This window comes from Pseudorasbora parva, chromosome 1, assembly GCF_024679245.1.
Source record: "Pseudorasbora parva isolate DD20220531a chromosome 1, ASM2467924v1, whole genome shotgun sequence".
NCBI classification, from domain to species: domain Eukaryota; kingdom Metazoa; phylum Chordata; class Actinopteri; order Cypriniformes; family Gobionidae; genus Pseudorasbora; species Pseudorasbora parva.
The window spans coordinates 21,839,169-21,864,146 of NC_090172.1; the positions used below are offsets into that span (position 1 = coordinate 21,839,169).

The following is a 24,978-nucleotide window of genomic DNA, read 5'->3' on the forward strand; positions in this document are numbered from 1 at the left end:
TAGTAATTTATTCACTGAGAATAAGGATTATATTGTGTGTTTGTTGAATGCAGATCCGTGAAATGACAAATAAATGTTATACATAGGCCTATTTATATCTATATATAGCATATATGTGTATTAGCCCAATTGAAACAAACCCTGGAACATTTTCTGGAGCAGTTCATAGAGTGAGTTGCTACGGTTATTTACCCTGAAAGCTACTCCGTTTTTGGAACCGAAAGTCGAGGTTATCCGCTAATTTAAACATACCGAGGGTATAACCTGCTTTCTGGAATACCCTCGTGTGTGAGGAAAATATATTATTTCCTTTCATATACTAATTTCCTGATATCAAATGCCTGCTGTGAGTATCCTGACAAACATTCAAAAATACAGTTCAAAGTGTCACATGTAGATACCACTGAAAGAAACCTTTTGTATTTTTATTGCTCTCTTATTTTAGCAACTCACTTGAAATAACAGGATTATCTGGTTGTATTTAGCCTGAAGTGAGGGTTGGTAAACGTATTAGTCAGCGATAGAGGCAGGAAGAGAGGTTGACAGAGAGGGAGGGAGAGAAAGGACAGCCGTGGCTCTGAGGGGGTTACACACACACACACACACATTACTCGGTTGAGGGAAGCAGTCAGAGTAGGAAAAGAGAGGAGGGGGAAAGGAAGGACAAAAAGAAAGGGGACACTGCACTGTTTGTTTTCGTTTTTATTGCTTTGAATAAGAAAAAAACGCTGCCGTTTATCTTCAAATGCACGGATAAATCATTGCAAACGGCTTCCATTTTTATTTAAAGAAAAACAGTAGGCCACGAGGAAGACGCTGGAGTTTGAAGTGATTTGAGCGTTTGTGACATTCTACTTTCTTAAAGCAAAGGGATACACACGGTTTGTAGTGCTGTAAGTGCTTAGCGGTTTAGGTTTGTACAAGACCAAGCGAAACAAACACTCAATTATAGTTAGGCTACTTTATATGACTTTAGAAATATTATCAAGTAGTTGACAAATGCCATTGACTTCTGCGAGGAGGAATAAATAATACCTCTATTAGTGGCCTTTTAAATCACGGTGTTCAACAAACACGGGGAAGAAACCCCGATCTACTTTACCAGTCGGTTATTCACGGCACATTTGCGGACTATGGCGGCGGTAACAAGTCCAGAAACGAGCCAACCAGCTCGCGTTTACTTCCAGACGCCCCCCGGTTCAACCGAAGAAGCCGAGACCCCGGTCCGCAAGCAAGGTCGGGTCACAGTCAAATACGACCGGAAAGAACTGAGAAAGAGACTTAATTTGGAAGAGTGGATTATTGACCAGCTAACGGATCTCTACGACTGTGAGGTAAGACTCTTTGTGGAAGCTTTAGCTACTAAATAAAAGTAAGCTAGTCTAGACTTATTTATCGTTTGGGACGGGGGCTATTTTATATTAAGCCATGATAAAGTCACCAACAGGTTAAGAACCTAATTGCGCTTTGTAGCGGCAGCGGTGAAATTATCCTACGCAGACACCGTTACAACATTACGAGCCAGTATAACTTAGCCTGTTTAAGCGTCAATCTGCAGTTGACCCACATTCTTCGGGAGAGCGCATTAGTTACTACACGTGTGTTTGGACTTTATTTACCTGCGTGTTAACCCGGTGACGTCACGTGTACGTCGCGTTCGGTGAAGAGGGTAACGTTACCTGATGAAACTAGTTAAAATAGTTTAAAAAGTTAATATGGCGCGCTATTTAAATTACAGCGTATCAATGTGACTGACTAGGCTATACCGTCTCAGTAACTTACTCTGTCTATTCTGATTCTTTATACATTTGTTTCCGTTTAGCCTAACGTTGTATTCATTCAGAGACTCGTTCTGAAGCCACATCGTTAACGTTACACCATAGGTCTCGAGAAGCGTTTCCCCGAATACAAAACATGCGTAGGCAATGGTGTTTGAGACTAACTTACTTTGCTTGCTATTAAACGCCTATTACATGCTAAAACCTACATTAGGCAGTATTCATAAAACAGAAGTCGAATGATGTTTTGATATCGTAGTACAGCCACAGAGATTTTAATTAGATCAAAATTCCCATACTTTTAGAATTCTACGAATGAATACATCCCTGTGTTTTGACATTGGTTTTTTGACTTGTGATGTAGCTACTTACAAAACATAATTTCACAAAAAATATTCACTCAGGTTTTGTGAACGTGCAAGCCTACAATTTAACCACTAGGAATAATTATCCAGGCACCTGAATATTTAGCTACAGAGGTGTATTATATATATATATATATATATATATATATATATATATATATATATATATATATATATATATATATATATATATATATATATATATATATATATATATATATATATATATATATTTTTTTTTTTTTTCCTTTTTTTTTTTTTTTTTTCTGGTCTGTCAAATTTGGCTCCTCAGCTCCCACAACCTTCTGACACAGAAACGTTTTTTGTTGTCCATGTGGCTCTTCTTCAGTGTAATAAAAGGACACATATCTACACTAAAGTTTAATTTAAATAGGCCTACTGGTTGTAAAGGCTTCTTTTACATTAAGACAAAATTAAGTGTTGAGACTGATCATAAAGGGTCTAGGGAGGGAACCTCCAGCAGTTTAACAAAAGAGATGAACATGTGGTTTGGCACATTTCTCATGTCCCTTCCCCCAAACTATAACCACACAGCCAGAAACAAACCCGCTTGCTTCCTCACGTTATCCAAACCCATGTCAGTATGTTAAATCTGCTTTGCCAACTTTCCTAGCTTTTTAGTAAACAATAATGCATGACGTGGCAGTCCCTTGAGAGTCTTAATCCTTTTCATTTAAAACTACTTAAATTGTCAGGAGCCAGATACCAATTTTGCAGTGGAAGGAGCTGGTGTGGCATACTGCCATAGAGCAAAGCAATCAAGTCATTATAATCTCACTTTCTGCACAGCAAGTGTTTGGTTTCTCTGGATATGGAGTGTGTAGTATTTTAAAACGACTAGACAGAAAAGCTTTAGGAACAAAGATACAGATGTGGCTTGGCATTAAGGAAAATTGCTGCGTATAATAAAAGGGATGAAAAAACAAAAATACAGACTGGGAGGGTGAATCATGAGGGAAGAACATCATTTTTTAAGCTGAGCAAGTGTATGTTTTCAGGGAATGATTGACTAATGACTGATACATCATCACTTGATGTGGAGTCACTTTGAAATCAAGAGCTAATGGCAGTGTTAAATGAAGTGAAAAAGGAGGATGCAAAAATCAAGGGAGAAGTAAACAGACAATCATTGATGGAGGCTAACAGACGTTCTGTGAAAGAGTTAGAGGGAGGGTGGTATAGAGAGGGACAGCTGTGGCTTTGGCCAGGAACACAAGGATGGTGTTGAGGGTTTTTCCTCCTTCCTCTCATTAACACTCACACAGTGTTGCACTATGCTACATTCAACTGCACATTTAACATGTGATTTCACACATGAAATTGCTAAATAAATGTCTTATTTGTACTTTAGGTTTAAAGGTGCCCTAGAATGATTTGAAACAATATGTTAAATTGTTCTCTAATATCTAAATAGAGGGTATGTTGCTTATTTAAGGTAAAAAAAAATGTGTCCAGAAACAGTTACAGGTCCATTTACAACCCTAGAAATTGTCCCTATGTAATGCTCTGTTTGTGCCTTATTTGGAAGGGTCATGAATATTAATGCAGAGTTCTGCTCTGGTTTGCTGTTTCACTCCACTGCTTCTCTATGACAGCTATACCATCCGTCATGGCAATGATTTTACAATGAGCACTTTGAATCATGAACTGAACTGGGTAGCTTGTAAATATGTTGTTTGTACAGTAACGTTACAGTTTGACAGTAGAGTACTGATTTAAAAGTCGATTTATTTAGCTAAACAAAGTAATGTAGAAGCCACTCGAAATAGTGTCATGTTTACTACTCACCCACTGCAAAATAATCATACTTCAGTTCTCAAACATGTATATTTATTTAACAAATTGACTAGAAGCCTTGTCAAACGACTATCGTTTCAACTTAGATGGTGGAGAAAATGACATTAGCTATACAATGATCGACTGAGCGATCTGTAAGCAACTAAACACTAGTAGTAAACGTAGTTAGTTTCTGAGTTATGTATTAATGATGAAATATAGGCTAAATTAAATTTCAATCCGTCAAAAGAGATCGACATGCATATCTTCTGTTGGATTTATGACAACACTGGCAGGAAATAATATTAACCATTTTCATTTGACAAACTGTAATGTCAGCTACTTGGAGTTTCCAATTGTTACTCTAGCATCTTTAGTTAGATCTAGGCCAGAGATCTACACGAAGCCAGAGCTTTCCCAATCTGACCTTTTTTTCCCCCTCGTTTCACTGTAATTCTCCCACAGAAATACACTAAAAACTAAAAAAATGTGCTACTTAACAGATCTGTTTTATTAATGCCTACACCTACCCCAAACCAAAACATGCAGATACGTTAATTAAATGACGCGATATTGATGTGCGCATGCCAAGTGCCCGTAGTTGTTATCTCTTAACTCTTTCACCGTGCTGGACATAGTGTGATGACATCACCATTTCAGAAAATATACAGATTTGCAGTACACACGAAAACGGAAGATTTTCGTTTTCAGATTTATCCACTTTGGGACCCGGTTTCAAAAAATATCGGATTCATGCTTCCAAAACGCTGGATCCGTATGGACGAAACGCTGATACGGTACAAAATGTATACGTACAGCTGAACCCGTCTCCGTGTGGACGGGGCCCTAGACTAGGGCTGGACAATAATTCAATATCAATATATATCGCGAGTCAGGCTGAATCCTGGCTGACGCACTTTTGTTTAATCTATATTAAGAATAATATAATCAGCCTATATTATAGTATAAACTTAAAGATATTAATATTAATAAAGTGAGTCTTATGTTTATTTGATGTTGATTTCACATTTCTTTTTCATATAAAGGCTAAATACAAATAGAAGGTGAACATTAATTTATTTGTACTGGTTTTATTTCTAAAAAATTATATTTTATAGGAGGACTATTCATAGACTTGGCAAATACATTTTTCAGAAGTTTGTGGGTACAGACATCCTTTGTGGCAGTTCTTAGTAGTTTTTTTCTAAAGCTTTTATATAATTCATATCGATATCGGAATTATATCGTATCGACCGAAATTAAGAAAAATATCGTGATATGAATTTTGGCCATATCGTCCAGCCCTACCCTAGACCTACACAGGGGATATTTCGCTTACTAAGAAACTTTCAATGTAATCCAAAATGGATGTGACAGTCAATAAGTGGATAAAATCACTACTTACTGCTTGCAGGAATATGGTTGAAATCGGCTCTTTCTTCAGTATCAGATGCTGAGCAAATCCTGCTATATTGCCCCAGGTTAGAAAAACTCCATGGTGAAATGGGCTGAGCAAACAAACAACTTTGAATTACTTCGTTGCGGTATCCAATTGTAAATTAGCATCAACCATGACCGTTGACATTGTTTATCTGTGGGAAGGCTATGAAAAGTCCTCACATCCCCTGCACAGCCTGGATCATCAAATATTTATTTCCATGATCTGCCATTTTCGCTATCCTCGCTTGTTTATCTGCTGAACTCCTGATGATTCGGCTGTGCAGTTCCGCCTGAAAATAAACATGGGCTGACATGCAAATGTTGGAGGCGTACATATTAAGGATCTCAGCTATTGCTTCACAGTTGGCGTTATGTTGAAAATAGCCTGTTTTTCCGTGGTGTTTTTTCTTTTTCTTTTCACAAACAAGATTTACATATGAAGAAGGAGGCAATGGTGTTTGAGACTCACTGGGTGCGTTTACATGCACGTTCTTAAGCCGATTATGCCTAATAAGCCGACAATGAACATGGTCATGTAAACCCGTTTTCTTTTATCAGAGTAAGGTCATAAACGGCGTAAGCATAAACCGGTCTGGACAGGCCGTTTTTTGCCTCTTACCTCGATTTCATGCTGCATGTAAACGCATTAACCTGCTTTCTGTCGGCTTATTGAAGTGTGCATGCGTGATAGGTGACAAAAACGCAAACTTCAAGCAGATGTAAACGCATCCAGACAGAGGGAGCTAGCATTTTACATGAAATAAGGACATATATCACAAACGCAGACCCTTTTGAGACCCAGAAAATTGTAAAGATGTGTTCTCTTCTCATGCAGCAGAAGTAGAAGAAGTCAAAACACTGCATCTGAGACGTAAATCTCCCGCTGACACGGTGCATGCTTTATTTAACATCACAACTGACGTAACATTTTAAAAACTCAGAGTCTGATATGGACAATATTATTTTTGATGTCACTACATGGAAATAACCCGGTTTATTAGTAAAGTCATGTAAACGCGGTTTACTTACGTTGTCAGTTTACTGGTTTGCATGTAAACGCACCCACTGTATGTGATATCCATGTACTGAACTCTTGTTATTTAACGATGGCAAGGTTAATTAAATTTTTCATCCTAGGGCACCTTTAAATGAATGAGTCCATCTAAGTGTATAGCCTACATCTGAGCACTGTGAGTAATAGAGTTTGTCTACATCTCATGTTTGCTACCAGTTTGTTCACTTTGGAATGAATCAGCAAATTTCATATGCGTACAAAGAAGGAAAAGCAAATAAGCGGAAAAAAGGGGGAATGAAGGATATTCTGACAGGCTTAGAAGGAGAAGGAGAGGCATAATTGCAGTTTCTGGAATCATTGGGTTGATACCGCATAATGGAGACTGCCGAGCCGTGAGTCATGACCGAAGGAAATGCCAGTGACAGGCGAAACTGCAGGAAGTGTGTGTGTGTATGTTGACTCTCTGATGTTTTAAGAAGGCAGGAAAGGTCACAGCAGTCCCGTGACCTCAGCTTTGGAGCAGTCCTTGTGTGTGCGCGTGCTGCGCAATATTGAACCATGTCAGGATGTTGAGCCGCTCTTTATATTATCTCTGTATTTGCTTTGTGTTGAGTTCTCTTATCTCCTTCCTTCCTCACTCTCAGACCTTATTTGAATACTTCAGTTCCTCACCTGCTAGCTGCTGTCAAGCACACCCTCCCCCTCCTGATTGCACCTGTGTGTGTGTGTGTGTGTGTGTGTGTGTGTTCTGCGTGTTTCTGCATGCATGTGTGTTTTTGTGTGTAGGGAGAGAACAGGTTCAGACATGTCTTATATGTCACATTCAGTTTATTTAAAAAAACAGCTTTGCATGTCTGTTAAAGAGTTGAAAAAGCAAACAAAAACACACACACACACACACACACACACACACACACAAAATACTATATATACACATTTCACATAATCTACACTACCTACACTACCATTTTTTCAATAAAATAATATTTTTGTTCAGCAAGGATACATTCAATTTATCAAAAAAACTTTTACATATAAAATATAAGATGGTTATTTGAATCTGTGATAATATTTCTGTTTTTATTGCATTCATGATCAAATAAATGCAGCCTTGGTGAGCATAAAGCCTAGTTCACTGTCCAAATTTTTTTCCCCCAATTTTGAGTCGCCGACAGGTTTTGTGAAATCGCCGACAAATTCCCCGAGATCATGGGCAAATCGGTGCTCGCACACGCGAGTGACAATCACTCAGTGTGAATAATCAAAGACACGATCAGAGAGAATCGCCGATGAGTCGCCAACGCCCGCGAGATATTTGGCATGCTAAATATCTGGACCTGTCGGCGATTGAAACTCCTGCTGTGTGAACAGCGTTCTGAATGAAAATTACATCGGCGATGACCGACAGCCAATGAGAGAGTGAGATACAGGGCAGCAGGAGGTTCAGGGAGGAGTTATAGAGCAGAATTTCAGTATTTTAATAGATATATTTACAATTCTATCAAACAGAAACAAAGGCCAAACATTTGCACATCCAGCAGCACATTACAAAATTATTTATTTACCTCAAACTGTCTTTGCAGAACACAATCCTGGCTCCCTCTGTCTCTCCAACAATTTCTTCCGCCATAATCTTTTTTCTTTTTCTCCACAAATCAGCGCACATACAATTTAAAGTAAACTTTGTGCAGTTTATCATTTTTAATTACAATTCAAATAACTCTGGTCTGACGCACGTGTGATCTTGCGTTGTTTACTTGTCACATCGCACGTGTGTTTGGGAAACGTAGTTTGCGCACAGGAGAGAGAGAGAGAGAGAGAGAGAGAGAGAGAGAGAGAGAGTTGTCGGCGATTCACCCTCTTGTTCAGTCATGCAGTGTGAACTCCTCTGTCGTCAAACCATCGTGCAGTGTGAACACAGCAGTGACTGAATGATACCCCAGATAGTCATGCAGTGTGAATAGAGCAGTGACCCGACGAGTTTGAAATCCGTGCAGTCTGAACTAGGCTTAAGAGACTTTTGAATCATAACAATTAACGGTCAGTTGATTGAAATTGTGCAGTTATATAAATTCTTAGGTGTCCACTTAGATGAAAAATTTAATTGGAAAGAGAATACAAATGCTCTAATTAAGAATGTCCAGTCGAGACTTTTCTTTTTGAGGAAACTTAGATCATTTAATGTTGGCACTAAACTTTTAAATGTTTTTTTATCAAGGGATTTTAGCTAGTGTTCTTTGTTATGCTGTACTTTGCTTGCTTATTCTCTGCATTTGTCTCAAAAGATTCTCAGTTGATGACAGTTCTGAGGTCAGTACATTCCCTTTAAAAGCAGTTTTCTCAGAGTCTATAGAAATGAATAATTCAGAATGGTAATTGAATAATAATGACATATTGCCAGCAGGTTTTTGGTAATCATGAATAGAGCCAAGCCTTATGTTTTCCAATTTTAATGAATTATACCTCTTAATTTGATATGTTTCGACATGAATTTGTTTTTGCAAAAACACTTGATTTGTTTAATTTTTTTTAAGTTTCAAATTTCAGTTTATACTGCAGATACATCATATATGGTAACGTCAAATGCACTTCCTGGATAATCATATCATACACTGTGTCCTAATTCACATACTGTACATCCTAAAGCAGTGATTCCCAAACCTGTCCTGGAGGCACATTTTGCATGTTTCCCTTATCAGACACACCTGATCCAACTCATCTGCTCATTATTAGAGCAAGACCTGAAGTGGGTGTGTCTGATGAGGGAGAAATACAAAATGTGCAGGGCTGGTGGTCCTCCAGGTCAAGTTTGGGAACCACTGTCCTAAAGAGTAGAATCAACTCACTTAGTTAGTTTTAGACTAGTATCAGGCAATATCAAGTGTTAAGAAACATGAGGCCAAAGTTGTCACAGTTTAAAAAAAAGTGAAATACTGAATTTTAAGGTAAGGAATTTAAAACGCATATCAGTTATTTAAAGACGTTGTTTTATAATATAGTAGAATGTTAGACTGGATAAACCCAGCCTGATCTGCTGGCAATTTTATTTCGCCCAGGAACTCAATCTGGAAACCTGTACATTCATTTCTACTGCTTCTGTTACACTTTTGTGGGAAAAATCACAGACTGGCTTATCCACCTGGTGCGCTATTGGCGGGTTTAACACGATGACAGATAGAGAAGCATTGGGGCGTTGCTCGTTGATCACGTCTCTTGTGGTCTGAATGGTTGAAGGACCATACAATTGCATACAGAATCATTCGAATAATGCTCATTTATCATGCCTCTTGTGCAGTAGAGAATACAGAGCAGACTCCCCAGACCAATGTTCAAATTTAAATTGAGCTTGGTCTGGTGATAGCCAGACAAGTAGAATATCCCATTCTCTAAAGTATCCAGTGCAGTGTATCATTTTAGTCCTTAGTATAAGTGTGAATTTGTATGCAGCCATTGTCGTAATTTGCTCAGCATCTAATTCAACATTCTACCATTTTATAACTGTATTTAAACACCCACTCATCACAGAACCTGATTACAGAGAACGAGAAGCAAGTACACACTAATGCTGATTGAGTAGTTATTTTCCTAGTGTTTGCAACCTGTGAAGTGAAAATCATTGCGTTTTATACAGTAAATTATCTATGTTTCTGATTCTGTTCTGTTCTTGAAAAGTGAACCACAAACCGTTTTACATGGTCCTCAGTTATAGACAAAGAGAGAGACTTATTGATCTCAATCTTTGTCAAAGCAGGATGTCTTCAGATCTTGCCTTTTCTGTTGGTCACTCAGACATCCTTATGTAAAAGGGCTCTGATCTGGCTGGAAATAGCCTTTTGTACACAGCCTAATTCAAGAGCAGAGGATTCTAACTTCTCCAAACAGACAGGCTGTCTGGCTCTTTGGCTTGTTTATAATCCAGTTAAGTAATTCTGTGTTACTTCAGAAAGTTACTGTAGATTTAAGCTAAGAGAGCCTAAGATACAGCATTTGAGTGCACTTTTCTATCTATAGAGGAGAACTGGCACCCTGACTGAGTCTGGTTTCTCCCAAGGTTTATTTTCCTCCATTATGCCACTTGATGGAGTTTTGGTTCCTTGTCACTGTCGCCTTTGGCTTGGCTCGCTTAGTTGGGGACACTAAAATTTCAACTAAATATCCAAATAAATGTAATTACTAAACTAAATCTGATAAAACTGCCCACATTGTCGCTGACTCTATATAAGACAATTTAAATGAGCTGATGACATCACCATTTTCTCAAGAGCGGTTGTACAGCTGAATCAAATTCTGTAAGCTGCTGTGAAACAATTGTCATTATAAAAAGCTATATGTAAATAAAGTTAACTTGGCTCGACTATTCATTTGATATTTGTTATTAGCATAGACTGTATAAAAATATGGACGTAGTGTCCATGACATCACACGTAAGTTTCTGAAGAGTATTTTTGAAGCCTAAAGTTGGCTTTTGCCATCTTGGCAGTGCGTCACCACGCGTCATTCCTGGATAACTAAAAATAGGCAAAGATGTGGGTGGAGCTGAGGTGACTGGTTGCAAAAACCATGCCTAGCTCAACCATAGTGGCTATCCGCCGGTCACTCAATTGGCCAAGCTCTTAATTATGCAGAACTTTAAGGCTTAAAAGAATAAAAAAATACGTTAACGGAACGGAAAACTGAAATTCATCGCCCCTCAGTTGTCACGAAGGGCAAAATTAGCTTTATAGACCAAAACCAGTGAAGTGAATTTAAGTCACTTCCGTTTTGGCTTCTAGAGAGACCATGGGGAAGTTACCGCTTGGCTATTATTTATGGGTCACAGTGGTTGACTAACAACATACTAGTCAATTTGTGCAGTTAAATAGTTGTTTTTCCCTTTTTTATTTTAAATCTTGGATCTTTTTTCATGCCTTGCTGATAGTATAGCCTTAGAAAGATTGTTACAGCAGATACTTTGTTGGGGTTTTTTTGTGTCGGCATACGCTTTTAAATTTTTTTATTTTATTTTTTAAGATGGCTTGTTGTTAAAAAAAATGAACAAACATGATTTTGTTCTGTCACTGCCCTAATGAAATCTTATCACATGATGTGTTTGTTACATTAATGTGTTTTATTGTAGCTGGAGGGGATATGTATGACTGCCTTTATCTTGCCATTGGACCTCTAAATGGTCTTAAACTGACCAATCTCCATATCGAAAACACACATGCAGGGCCTGATCTCCACCTGTGACGACATCACCAGGCTTATATTAGGTCAAAGGGTGTAGTCACACAGCAATATATACCCTTCAGTCCTTTAATGATGCAGAAACGCTTTCATTAGTCTAAAGGGCTTTGCGATAATTACCGCTAGAAACCTGTAATTACAGAAACTAGAGCAGCGGAGCACAGTAGCGCTTTACCATTTCCCTCTTCGATTTCCAGTTTGGTGTTAAGGCTGTTTCTTCTTAGTGTTTATTTAGCCATGTACTTGCTGTTATTAAAAACTCTTGGTAATAGAGTGCCCTGTTCTGAAGGTACTTGATGGATTAGTATGAATAGAAATACACATGCACACACTTGAAGGTGCCCAGACTGAATATCCTAAAGTGCTCTAATCTAGGGAATATGATCAATGCTTGCTTGTGTTATTCCGCTCCAGAAACGACAGGAGAGACAGGTGGAGGGGGGTGGGGGACTGGGGGGCTTGCAGGTCTTGCTTTGTTGGTGTTTCTCTTTATCACCACTGCATGCTTTTTCTCTCTTGCCCCCTCCAACTTGTTCTATCTTTAGAAAGAGTGACCACAGAGCCAATTTTATAAAGACAACAGCACACCTTCTACATTGTATGTATTGATGTTTTGCAATGGCTATTTCATATCAGACATCACTTCTGATTTTTGAAACTGTCTTTTATCTCCGGAGTTCCCAAACTTTTTTTATCTGCCCCTTTGACATAAAATATTTACTTGAAGTACACCTTTATATTAAATTTAAACTTAGCATTTCTATAATTTAACAACAACACCATGTTCATGGTTCTCTGATGTTGGTTAATGGCCACAATGACATGCAGGAGAACAAATAGGGAACGGGAACAAATCTGAGAGTTCAACAAAAGCCTCTTAAAGGTCAAAAAAAAATTGTGTGATATTGTGTGAATGCTCTCCACTCTAAAACACTTTCACTTCAAACCCACTAAATCCCATATATATATATATATATATATATATATATATATATATATATATATATATATATATATATATATATATATATATATATATATATATATATATATATATATATTATACTAAATGTTATATATATATTTATATATATTATACTAAATTTTATATATATATATATATATATATATATATATAAAAAATGGCTTTACCAAACAGAGAGAGATGGTCCGCTCTTGCGCTCTAGTCAATCTGTATATTAACGAAATGCTATTGGCTGTTTCAAAAAAGGGGAGGAGCTGCTGACAGCTGGAGCCGTTTCTGACAGGGGAAATCACGTCAACACATTGAATAATGCGGCGCGTTTCAGCACTTCAGTGGACCTTTAATGAACAACCCCAAGCATGGCCTGGTGAACACACGCGCTGTGTGAAAATCAAAGCTATCTAATTTATTAAATTCAAAACAATTTCATTTACACTTGGCACATAAATGTATCTCCACAAAATGGATATAAATACGATAATCAATTCCTGCACTATATGCAGATTTAATGGAATTCACGTCACCGAAAACAGTAGATATGAGCTGCATTTTATTGATCATCAGCTAATTTCAAATTCAGTGACCGCAATATGAGTGAGCGCGGCAACAGCACTGGTGAGACCATTTAGTTTCTTTACTTTTAATGAAGATAATTATGTGTTGAGCACCTACGACTTCACTTTCGGTTTAATTTGCGGTAATTTGTGCGTTGGCTTAATGAAGCAATACTCTGTGGCGATGCATATTTCAGTAGCGCTGTCATATTTGGCTATAACATGACATATAGCCTATAACACACTGTCACACGTACATTTTTTTTAAGCATTATTGGGAGGAATAAAATGTATGTGGTTTCAACATCCAGATGCATTTAGACATTAGTTTTGACTGTAAGGGGACCCAGACCACCTCTTAAAGTTGCTTTTAGTATTTACTTTTTTGTGTTTATTCTAAATGCTCCTGTTGTCTTCTGTGCCCAGACTTGAGTTTTGTTTGATGTTTGATACATTTAAGAAGCTTGTTTTCTTTTACTTGGTTTCTTTTTCGTTTGCTTTTGAGCAGGTAAGGTTCTTTGACCAGTATAGGTTCACACCCTTAAAGGGTTACTTCAGCGATTAGCATATGGCTTTGTATCAGTAGAAACCCTGGAGTATATTCAAATGATTGTGCTTTCCCCCCTCATATCCCCCTGAGACAAGAGATTTATGCATTTCATTTCTGGAAAAATTCCTCCTATGATGCAAATTGACGATATTTGCATCATAGGAGGAATGCTTGGCCAGAGGCTAAAGACTACAGCCAGCAGAGGGAGCCATTTCCACATGTTTTGAACCCGCGCATGGGGGATGGGAGATTACACTCAGCTTGCAGGGAGAGCTCAGCTGGCAGCTACTAAACAGGCACTCATTTAAACGGTGATATGGTGAGAAATGTAAGTCTTTTAACTTCTCAAATTAATTTTTATGAAAGTTATGCTTGCAAAGGCATGAACTGAAACGCACCAGACTGAACTCGCGTTGTGAATGTATGCCGCGAGTGTAGTCGCGATTACCTCAGCTCTCATCACTCCTGCAGTTAGTGCTCAGTGCTGTGATACTCGCGCGGTGACTCACTCATTATATTGAACAGACACGTTCAGTTTTTAATTGTAGTGTCTCTAACTCAGTCACAGTAATCTCGTTGGTGGGAATGGCCTCACAGGGCAGCGAAGCATTCTGGGAATTGTAGTCTTTCATCCCCATGGGACAAAAATACATTTTCTATCTTTCCTCAGTCTAGAACGCACCAAATTCAAAAATAATTTCACATTTCTACTCCATTGATGACCCAGTTTAAATACAGATTCATCTTCCCAGCGCTGAAGTACCCCTTTAAGGCCTGTTCACACTGGGAGGATTTTTACATGCGTTTTTCGCAGAGGTTTAAAGCCTTGTGACTAAACAAAGGGCGCCATCGACGCGGAAAAAAACAGCTGCCATAAAAGTGTAATAAAAAAAAGAAAAGAAAAAGCTGTTTTATTTTTTATTTTTATGCACCAGGTTAAAAACTGGCTGACCAATGAGATCTGCGCTTTTGTTCACATGCCTGGAGCTGCTGAAGTGAAAGAAAAACACAACTTGTTGGCGCTCAACAAGTTTGATATTTTGAGACCATAATGTATTTTTGATGCTTAAAGAGATTCTAATTAACCAAGTGATGTCACATATGGACTACTTTGATGATGTTTTTATGCCCTTTCTGGACATGGACAGTATAGTGTGCATACACTTAGATACGCTCTCAGACTAAATATAAAATATCTTAAACCTTGTCTGAAGATGAACAGAGGTCTTACGGGTGTGGAACGACATTAGGGTGAGCCATTAATGAGATAAATTTCATTTTTGGGTGAACTAACTCTTTAAGGGCAATGAATTAATTCTGAGCCAAAATATATTGCACACTTTTTTATTAGTCAATTCTCTGGGTTTGTCAGTTGCTTAAGCTTGTGGACTGCTTGTGATTCTGTTTCATTGTGTGAGGCCATTATTGTTTCTCTTAATTATGCCTCTCTCCTTGTCGCAGACTCAACAATCCATCCAATCACTAGAGTTCTTACATTTGTCTTCCTGTCACTTGTTCATCTGGATTCTTTTTTTGCCCCTCTAATGGCTGTTTGTGACTAGTTCTCTTACATCCTTACTGCTTTAGTTTTTACATTCTTTTTCAAGAAGGAAGCGGGAGGTCAAATGTGTGGTGACCTGTTGATTTGGTGTTATGTGTCTGGTTGTGTGTTATGTTCAGCAACAGTATTTCTATGGGAACAGCTCCCATATGATCTGGTTTCTCTTGTAAAGCATGCTCTCCCTCCCCGGAGTCATTCCCTGCATAATATGAAAATACACAGGCCATCAGATTTTGACTTAGTTTAGACTAATTAATTATACACATTATATTTTTAGTTTGTGTAAAATTTTCTCATAAGCTACTTCATAAAAAAAAAGAAGAAAAAAAAAAAAGATTGAACCCTTTCTCTTTTGCAGCATTGCTGTTGTTTTAATGTATACGTAAAAGGTCCCTTTTTGTTTTAATGTCGTGGAAAAAGTGTGTGTGTGTGTGTGTGTGTGTGTGTGTGTGTGTGTGTGTGTGTGTGTGTGTGTGTGTGGCTTGCTATTCGTCAGTGTGCTATCTGCTGATAAGCAGTGTGTGTATATACACCCCCACCACTCACTGGCCCACTTCAGCCCAACCAGAGGACTCTCTCCTGGGGCGGCATGTGTCCCTTGTCCTCGTCTCCCAGCTCTCCGTCAGCACCATTGCTGTCTGTCATAATGTCAGACTGCAGCCAACTGAGAATAAATCAATAGTACAGCACTGTGTGTGTGTGTTTACATGCGATAGATCAGAGGTTAGTAAAGTGAGCTGGATGAGGTGGGGAGCAAGCAATTCACAACTTTTGTAGGTTTTAGGCTTCATGAGATCCAAGCCCTTTCAAATTCTCTCTTGTCACTACCCTCTTTAGTTTAGAGTTCATCTGGATTTTATTGTATTTTACTATTTATAATAGAATATCAAGACCACATGAAAATGTGTTGAATTTTGTTCATTCTTTCCTGTAACATATTTTCTATTTAAACAGGAAGCTTGGGCAAGGCATATCAATCTGTTTTGTCGTATCGCTGTATGATTATTCTTTATCAGCTTATTTTTAACATCAGACCGGGCACATCCATTTTTTTTTTTACATGAATGTGCAAGGCTTCCAGTGTCATTTAACTTAATTACTTTTGCTGTACAACAGCTTATGCTTGTTGTAAACTGGTGTCATAGGTTGGGGTAAGATGTTAAGTAACCTTAAAGATGTTAATTTCATCTGAATATCCACATTTGTGATATTTAGTGAGTCAAAAGGTTTTGTTTTGAGGTTAATTGGATCTAATTTTATGGCTCTGGAAAATAGTGATCTATGTTATTATAATGTTGCGTCTATTTGTTCATGAGGGACTTGTGAGGGAACATTTTCTCACTGTTACTACCCTAATGGGTGAAAAGGCTAATACATTTGGATTCTATTATTCTATTTTCCACAATGTCAAACAAACGCAGCTCAACCCAAAATGCAAGCTCAGACATGCGCATGGGAATACTCTGTTGCAGGGATCACTTATATTATTAAGTATATATATTTTTTTTAAGTATTAATAAATTGTATTAAAAGTATTAATAGTTTGGATTCCTATTCAACTGCCAGCTAGGCTTTGAGATAATCGGAAAAAAAAAAGATTGATTGTATTTCACCAGATTTTATAGTTCATATTCAAGTGCGAGAACCATTTTGAGGGTGATGCCAGGTGTGCGAGAGAACCAACCCCCCCCCCCCAAATATTCGAATCCCAAAATTTAAAATCGAATAACAACACACCGAATGAATATTCGAAGGTACAGCCTCATAGAGGTTATGTATACATGACTGATGGAAAAGACATTTAGCTCCAAGTACAGGTATACAAGCCAAATGTTCTATTTAATATTGTTTATGTTGATGTAGTCAGCCTCAATCAATTGTGGAGCGTCATGTCAAAATGTGCCTGGTGCAGATACGTTACATGGGTTTATTGTGAGATGCTCACATTTGCTCTAGTTTAGAGAGTTAGTCTAGTTCTTACTCATGACACATGGCAACACAGCTAAAACTATTGCTGATATCTTGGGCCTGTGATTGTAAAGCTTGAGTTGAGGGAGATGTAGTCTCAGCCTCACGGACTGTTGGCTGAATGTCTGATGAATAAGGCACACAAAATAGGAAACACTTCTGGAGTTTTAAAGTTGTCTTCTGTGGATTTCCAGATGTGTGTGTCGCGTTCTTTAACGGTTCGTCTGAAAACAAAGCTGTGATGATGCCAAATCCCCTCATGGAAGAAGAAAGCCGTCGGGTTTACAACTGTGACAATGAGCACATATTCAGATCAACTAAAATAAACTGAAGTTTGTAGTGCCATTGTTGCAGTAAACGTTCTTGAATGAGTCATTTATTAGATGCATGTTTTGTGTTAAACTTTCCACAGTTGTCAACCTAAACTCTCCCCAGCTGCAGATTAGCCAACTATCGCTATGCATCCCTTGTCTTAAAAAGACTCAGCTCGCCGTGTCTTGTTCCTTCTGTTTCGGGCAGCTTAGATCGGATATTTTCTGTGATTACATCTCTGTTCTTAGTTATCAATATCATGCCTTTCCAAAGAATCATCCACTCATGCATGTGCTCACATAGACCAATTCTTAATCGGTAAGTCATCTGAACATTTAAGAGCCGGTGTATTTATTTAAAAAATCCCCTTTCCCCTTTGGATTGCCCCAGGATGTGGGTTTTTATCAACAGCTAAAATATCTAAAGGAAATGCCTGAATTACTCCTCCAGTTATGTTGGATATTGTTGTGCAGTGACGAGAGCTGTTGAATGTGCACACCTGGACTTAAATGTAATTTGTCTCATGGGTAATATTAAGCGCCTTTTTGCATATGCTCACAGTAAAAGTGTGAGATAAAGTGAAAGATTATGTGGGTGTAAAGGCTCTTAGATTATTGATAAATTCAAACCAGTGGAAGTCATTTTTGATACCAGTGTCTGATGCCTACGCATTTCCTTCTTCCGGTCTATCTGTTTTTTATTTTATTTTCTGCCCTCTTCATCTCTGTTATCTTTCTTTCCTCAATGTTATCTTGGAATCAGAGATGAGCCCTTGCAGAAACCCCTGCAGTCATTAGCCACAGGTAGAAGTGCTGGCACTCGAGTATGTGATCAGATATCAGGCATAAATTACTCTGTCAGCACTGAGCAAATACGCACATGCATCAGTGCATAAACTGCACAGAACAACATGTGCGCAGATAGAACAAACACTTCATGGGAACGTCACCTTAACAGAAGGCATTTTCAAATCAGAGATATTCACAACTTTGTTAAAGATTTGGTAGAGAGTATGGTAAGATGTGTCATTGAATATGCTGTGACATGATCCCCACCTTCATTTATAAAATTGTGCTTTATTTTTGTCTTACATTTGCCATATATTATATTTAGAAATATACAATATTAGAAAAGGCCCACCACAGTTCCCTGTGATTTATAAAATTCACATAAGAAACTGTTTCATTTTTGGTTAAACTTTATTTTACAGTGTCATTGTTAGGGTGTAATTGTATATTTAAGTACTGAGTAATATTAATTAACTAAATGTACTTACTATAGGGTTAGGGTAGGATTAGAGGTCATTGAGGGTTAGATGCATGTACGTAATTTACTGTTATTACTATTGTAACATTTAACAAGGACACTGTAAAATAAAGAGTTACCGCATTTTTTTAATGATAAAAAGCTTGTGAAGTCTTATCAATATAGCGCTTTTATGTTAAACAGATTGCTTTAAATCAGCTTTATACCTAGGCCTGCACGTCAATTTTCATTTATACTTCTGTGTCCTTTTCCGCGTTGATGTGCAGTTACACCAGGCGGCAACCTCCCGCGATCCCTCTTGAAGCCAATATGGAAGTAATGTAAACTGCAATTCCTCAACTGGCCATTTGGGACAGGCTCCAAAAAGGAGCAGAATCTCATTGAGCCCCATGTTAAAATTCTCAACTTTACAGCAGAAAAAAACATGTTTAAAGCCTGGTACAAATTGTGGTTTTGGTCTGTAAGGCTAATTTTGACCTTTGAACTGTGAGGGTGGTGAATGGTTTTATAACTCATTCGTTTAGGTTGTATTAAGCCTTAAAGTTCTGCATAATTAGGACGTGGTTACAAGTGGATAGCCATTTATCTGCCATCTATAGTCATTGCGTCACCTAAGCTGCGCCCACATCCCGCCTTTTTGCCCATTTTCTGTTATCCGGGAGTGACACACGATGTCTCGCTCGAAAGATGACAATGCCCAGCTCGCCCCTACTTTAAGCTTCAGAACGGCTTATCGGAATCCTATGGGTGAAATCACGGATACTACGTCCATATTTTTTTACAGTCTATAAGTTACACATGCAGAGGGAGCATGTGTACCCCTGAGGGAGGGGTTCTGGCTGACCAGTCCCAGGGCTTGCGGTCCACATACAATCAACACGTTGTAAAATTTGTGCAGAGTTGCACAGAAACTAGCGACGGCGTACACTCAACGCATAAGTAAAATTTGGGCTTTAGTTTTCCAGCTGATAAACGATAAAAATATTGACAGCCGTTAAAAGCTCAAGAATTGGCGGTAGATGGCATATTAATTGCAGTACTTTTAATAAACATATGCTGTTGATGTAAACTGGTCTTAATATGATATGAATTAGGCTAATCGTTTATTGACCTTGTCTTTGTGATGTTTTATCCAGTCTTGTAACTTCATTGTCATGATGATGTAAGCAGGTAACTTTTGTGCTACACATTCAATGATTTATCCAAACAGCATGTGACATAACTACCTGTAAAGTGATGTTGAAATGGTGAAAATACCATGGACATTTCATTGGAAATGCATAACTAGAAGTTCATCTTTTTTTCTTTTTTTTTAAAAGTATTCCCTCCTAGAAAAGAATTTTCTCTTCAGAAAAAATAGTAATTTAACAATAATACACCCATCACATTTTGGCTTTTAAACCCTCTGGAACACTTGACTTGTGTACTACTTTTTGTAAGTTTTTCCATATATATTTTTTTGTTTCAAATTAACTTTTAATTGATAGATTGATTGTATTGAACCTGGAACATTGGCTGCTTTAACTCAAACATCACTCACGGTCTAAAGATGATACTGAGAATACAACAACATCTATACTATGCTTTGGAAAGATGTTATTTAATGCTCTTGTTATTGTATTGGACAATGTAGCGTAGTACTTTAGCTAAGTGATGTCTGGCACCTCAAGAGCCCCGCCAGTGAGTCCATATTGCCACCATCCTCATCCTTGGTAATGAAGACAGCTGTGTGTAATGCAGGTCAAACTAGAGTCTGAGACCCTCCTGCTCTCATAATGTCACATCAGATTTACCATAACCGCAAGAGACCTAAGTGCTGTAGATGCTCATACACACACACACACACACACACACACACACACGCATTTCCCGACATGAATGCAGTCATCCATAAATCCTGGGTAGACATGTTCTCTCTGACTAAAGCAACTCAACACACCTGCACATTGACCAACAGTTGACTCACATGGACACAAAGCACATGGACTCAGACACTGTCCATTCTCTGATTGTTTGATGAATATTACAAGAGCTGAAATCGCCATTTCCAATCTGAAAGGCACGGCTGCAAGATACTGGCACCGCCCCCATCCATATCTGTTGTGTGGTATCATCAATTTCAAAGCTCAGAAATGAAAATGATTAGTTGGTCAGACTGTTTTTTTCTTTTCTTTAAGTTGGTTCAAATTGTATGCTGATAGTCAGAAGTCTGGTCCCGCAAGAGTTCATTGCACACATGCTCCATCATCACACAGTTTTTGACCTTGTTTATATGACATGCACACTCCCGTTCAATATGTTATGGTCAGTAAGATCTTATTATAATTATTTTAAGTCTTATTCTCACGCTTATGTTTATTTGAACAAAATACAGCAGCCTTGATTACTCTCCAGTCTTCAGTGTCACAGGAGCAATGATCAAAAATTATTTTAATGTTCTGGTTTGCTGCTAAATGAATATTTCTTGTATATCAATTGACAACAGTTGTGCTGCTTAATATTGTTTGGAAACCGTGAAGCATACATTCTTTGATGAATATAAAGCATTTGAAATGTATTTTTTGTATTGTAAGTTGATGTTTTACTGTAACTTTTGATCAGTTTATTCCTTTCTGAATTGACATATTAATTATTAATCAATATATTCTTATAACCCCGATCTTTTGAATAGTAGTGTATGCTTTGGCTGTGTTCACGGTTTGGTCTCATGCTTCTTTAAGTAGTTAGAATAATGTTGTATTCTAGAATATACATAGAATACAGTATAATGCCTGTAATTGCATATCTTAATAATACACAACAATATTTTGTCAAGTGCAGTTTTCAGGCTGTTGTGAGTGCAAATGTTTAGGATCTGGGCTGGCACAAGTTTAACACAGGTACTTTTATTTAATTTATTGTTTAAATTGTTTAATTATTTTACACAACGGATATTCATTCACAATAAAGACATGTAGTTTAATAAATACACATGAAAATAAATTTAATATAAATGCAATATAAATATATTATTATTATTATTATTATAGTAATTAATAACAATCATAATCAGGTATCTTACAGCTTCCACAAGTAATGGAAGACACCTCTTTCACAGGCCTTTAATTTACACCACAACCATAAGCAAAGTCACTTCCTATATATAAGTCATATATAAATCTCCTTGTTCTCTCTTTTCTCTACTGTTCTGCCTTTTAACTTCTGCTGTAGGTTTTGTACTACTCCATCTTACTTTTGAAACTTGGCAGTGCGGTACGTTGACTAATAATTTTAAGCACTTATTGCTTGTGACATTTCTCATTTGTTGATTTGGATATTGTAAGACTGGGTAAACTGGAATAACTGGAAGAGAGGGTGACTGAGAAAACACAGAGAATTAACATCTGAACTCTCTCTTGTGAAATTAGCATCCTTAGCTGATACACAACCACACTAATTTGATCAGCCAAGTATTGCCTTAATTTACATTTCTTTCTCTTCACTGCCTCTTTCCCCATCTCTCATTTATAATTCACACAAACTCTACATGGGTTACTGTGAACAAGTACTATACAGTATTATACATGTTTGGTATCATTTGAAATGTCTCTGTGCGATTGGTACCAAGGTCTCATTCCCACAGAAGTAAACCTAAAGGCTTTAAGAGTTTAGAGAGATTTTGTTTAGTGTGGTAGGTGTGCCCTCTGCTAGTTGGTCTTTCATGCATTACCTCCTGTCCTCTCCTCAATAAGGTGTAACGTACAGGTCTGGAGATTTGATTAATGCAAAGTCCCATTGTGAACTCAAGAGATGTTGGAGGGAGCTCGAGGCATGATTCTGTTGTCAGAATCAGCCCATAATGCTATGCAATATGTAGTCCATTTCCTTGAGGTCAGGTACGCATCTTACTCTTTACTTGAGAGCATTTGATGTTAGTTATTGATTATCTTTGAATTATGTAACTGCCATTGTACATTTACCTGACTAATAATAATTGTAACATTTGACTTGAAATGGTTGACTTTAGTACATTACGATGTATCCTTTGTTACCGCAAATCTTTTTCAGGTTCGTAACAGTCCAGTTTTGGGTTCACGCCAACTGAGATTTTAGAGCTTCACCGAACACTTGGCCTTAGTTCAAGTGTGCTTAGACTGTGAAGGCTAATAAATATAATTTCCGTTTCGGACAACAGAATGTTGACCGATCATCGTAAATAGGGTGAGCCTTACCTCTGTTAAATGTAATGTTACTCTAGCTAAGTGTACAAGGGGAAACCATGACATGACCATACCAAAACTATTAGAGAAAGTATTGGTCGGCTATATCTGAAGTAGTGGTCATGACCTCTGACTAGCGGTAACGTTGCTTAATTAAGTGTACACAGGTCTATATGGACTATATGAAATACTTTTATAGAGAGAGTGAGCATGAGAGCAACCCTCTAAATAGCTTAGTCAATTACCTCTGTCGGCCGGTGCGAGGACCCTGTGCGACTCTGAGAACTGAATGAACCAGTTTAATAAGTAGTAAAGAGTTAAATGGAATAATCAAATGTGTAGTAAAAACTATTATACAAATGACCAAATAACCAATCGACATTCTAACCTAAATATGGAGTCGGATAAAAGTAAATTGGAAGACCGAACAAGCAGAAACCTTCACCAGCTTATCGGATGCCGTCATTGAGACGATTAGGTAGGCCTTACAGGATAAAAGTATCTGCTAAATGACTAAATGCTATCAAATAATCTGTATTGGACATAAAATAATGTCTCAGTGTACCTAATCCTGTTACCCATGTGTCCGTGCTTCTAGTAAGTGTACTGTAAATTGCTTGGGATAAAAGCACTTGCTAAATGACCATTCATTGGTTATCTAAACTTAATTTAATGAAACCTAGTTGATTTTTATTTTTGATATGCTTTTTGGTTTTATGTGTATTTTCTTTCTGTTGCTCTTTTTATTCTTTTCCTTATATCTCTGAGCGACTAGTAGCACATGGTGCCCACATGTTGTGCCTTGCATTCTTTGTACACACACACACACACACACACACACACACACACACACACACACACACACACACACACACACACACATATCCTCTCTCTCTCTCTCTCTCTCTCTCTCTCTCTCTCTCTCTCTCTCTCTCTCTCTCTCTCTCTCTCTCTCTCTCTCTCTCTCTCTCTCTCTCTCTCTCTCTCTCTCTCTCTCACACTCACACACTCACATTCCAGCCCCTAGCAGCCAACTCAAGTGGTTTTTACAGCTCATTCTCTCCTGTGTACTCATGCACCCTTTAGTTGTGCACTACTCGGTCATAGACGCAAATTGAAGGTCTGTTAATTCAACAGAGCAATTAAAGCTTCCATTTGCATGTGACGATGCCATGGCAATATCAGTGTGCCTGAATGAACTGTAGTGTGTGTTCTTGTGTTGTAAAGAGAGAACCGAGGGGGAGGAAGAGAGTGGTGAAAAGACGAAATACTGAGAGAGAGAAACAGCGAGAGAGACAGAGAGAGAGCATGTTTGAATGGAGAGAAGAAAAAAAAACATCAGCTCTACAAATAGACCCGTTCCTGCATGTGCCTTTTGAATTTCCATTGTGAAGCAATGGGCAGTTTTAATGTTCCTCACTTTAGTGCTTGTTTCTCTAGACAGATGATATTTTAATATGCCGTATGAGTCACAGCAGCAGAACCACAATGAGCTTGTGCGCGCTCATAAGACGTGTGTGTGTGCGTGTGTGGAAGATGAAGTGTGTTTTGGAAAGGCTTTGAGGCAGCAAATGTTTGCAGAATAGGGTGAGTGGAAACGTGAGCGAACGAGAGAAAAGGGGGTTTTCGAGTCTTGTGAAGACCATTTATAGCTTTGTGGGGAGAGAAACGTATTAACTAGTCTTTATTGAAGAAGACAACTTTATAGAAAGAAGCCAAATTGGCAGACTTAAGGGACGAGACGAGAAGAATACAGCAGCGTATAATTGAGGTTTGGAGTCTCCACTAGCACAGTCTTTACTCTTAAATACAGAGCTAAAACTATAACAGCGATTTAAAGAGCAAATTTGAATCAGGGTTTTGATTTGAATTAAAGTTCTTAAGCAAGTTGTGATCAGTGAGAAAGACAAAGGCGTCTGATGGCAGACTAAACGTAAGGGGGGGAAAAGCAGACAGATCTGT

The 24,978-nt window shown here is 38.0% G+C and overlaps 1 protein-coding gene across 1 annotated transcript in view; it reads left to right on the plus strand.

Moving 5' to 3' along the window:
* The first annotated feature begins 554 nt into the window (after positions 1-554).
* ppp1r14bb (protein phosphatase 1, regulatory (inhibitor) subunit 14Bb) overlaps positions 555-24,978 on the plus strand; it is a 28,539-nt gene continuing 4,115 nt past the window's right edge. The window contains exon 1 of the mRNA XM_067435093.1: positions 555-1,334. Coding sequence (XP_067291194.1) covers positions 1,134-1,334 — 201 coding nt within the window. The 5' untranslated portion in view covers positions 555-1,133. The remainder of the gene's footprint in view (positions 1,335-24,978) is intronic.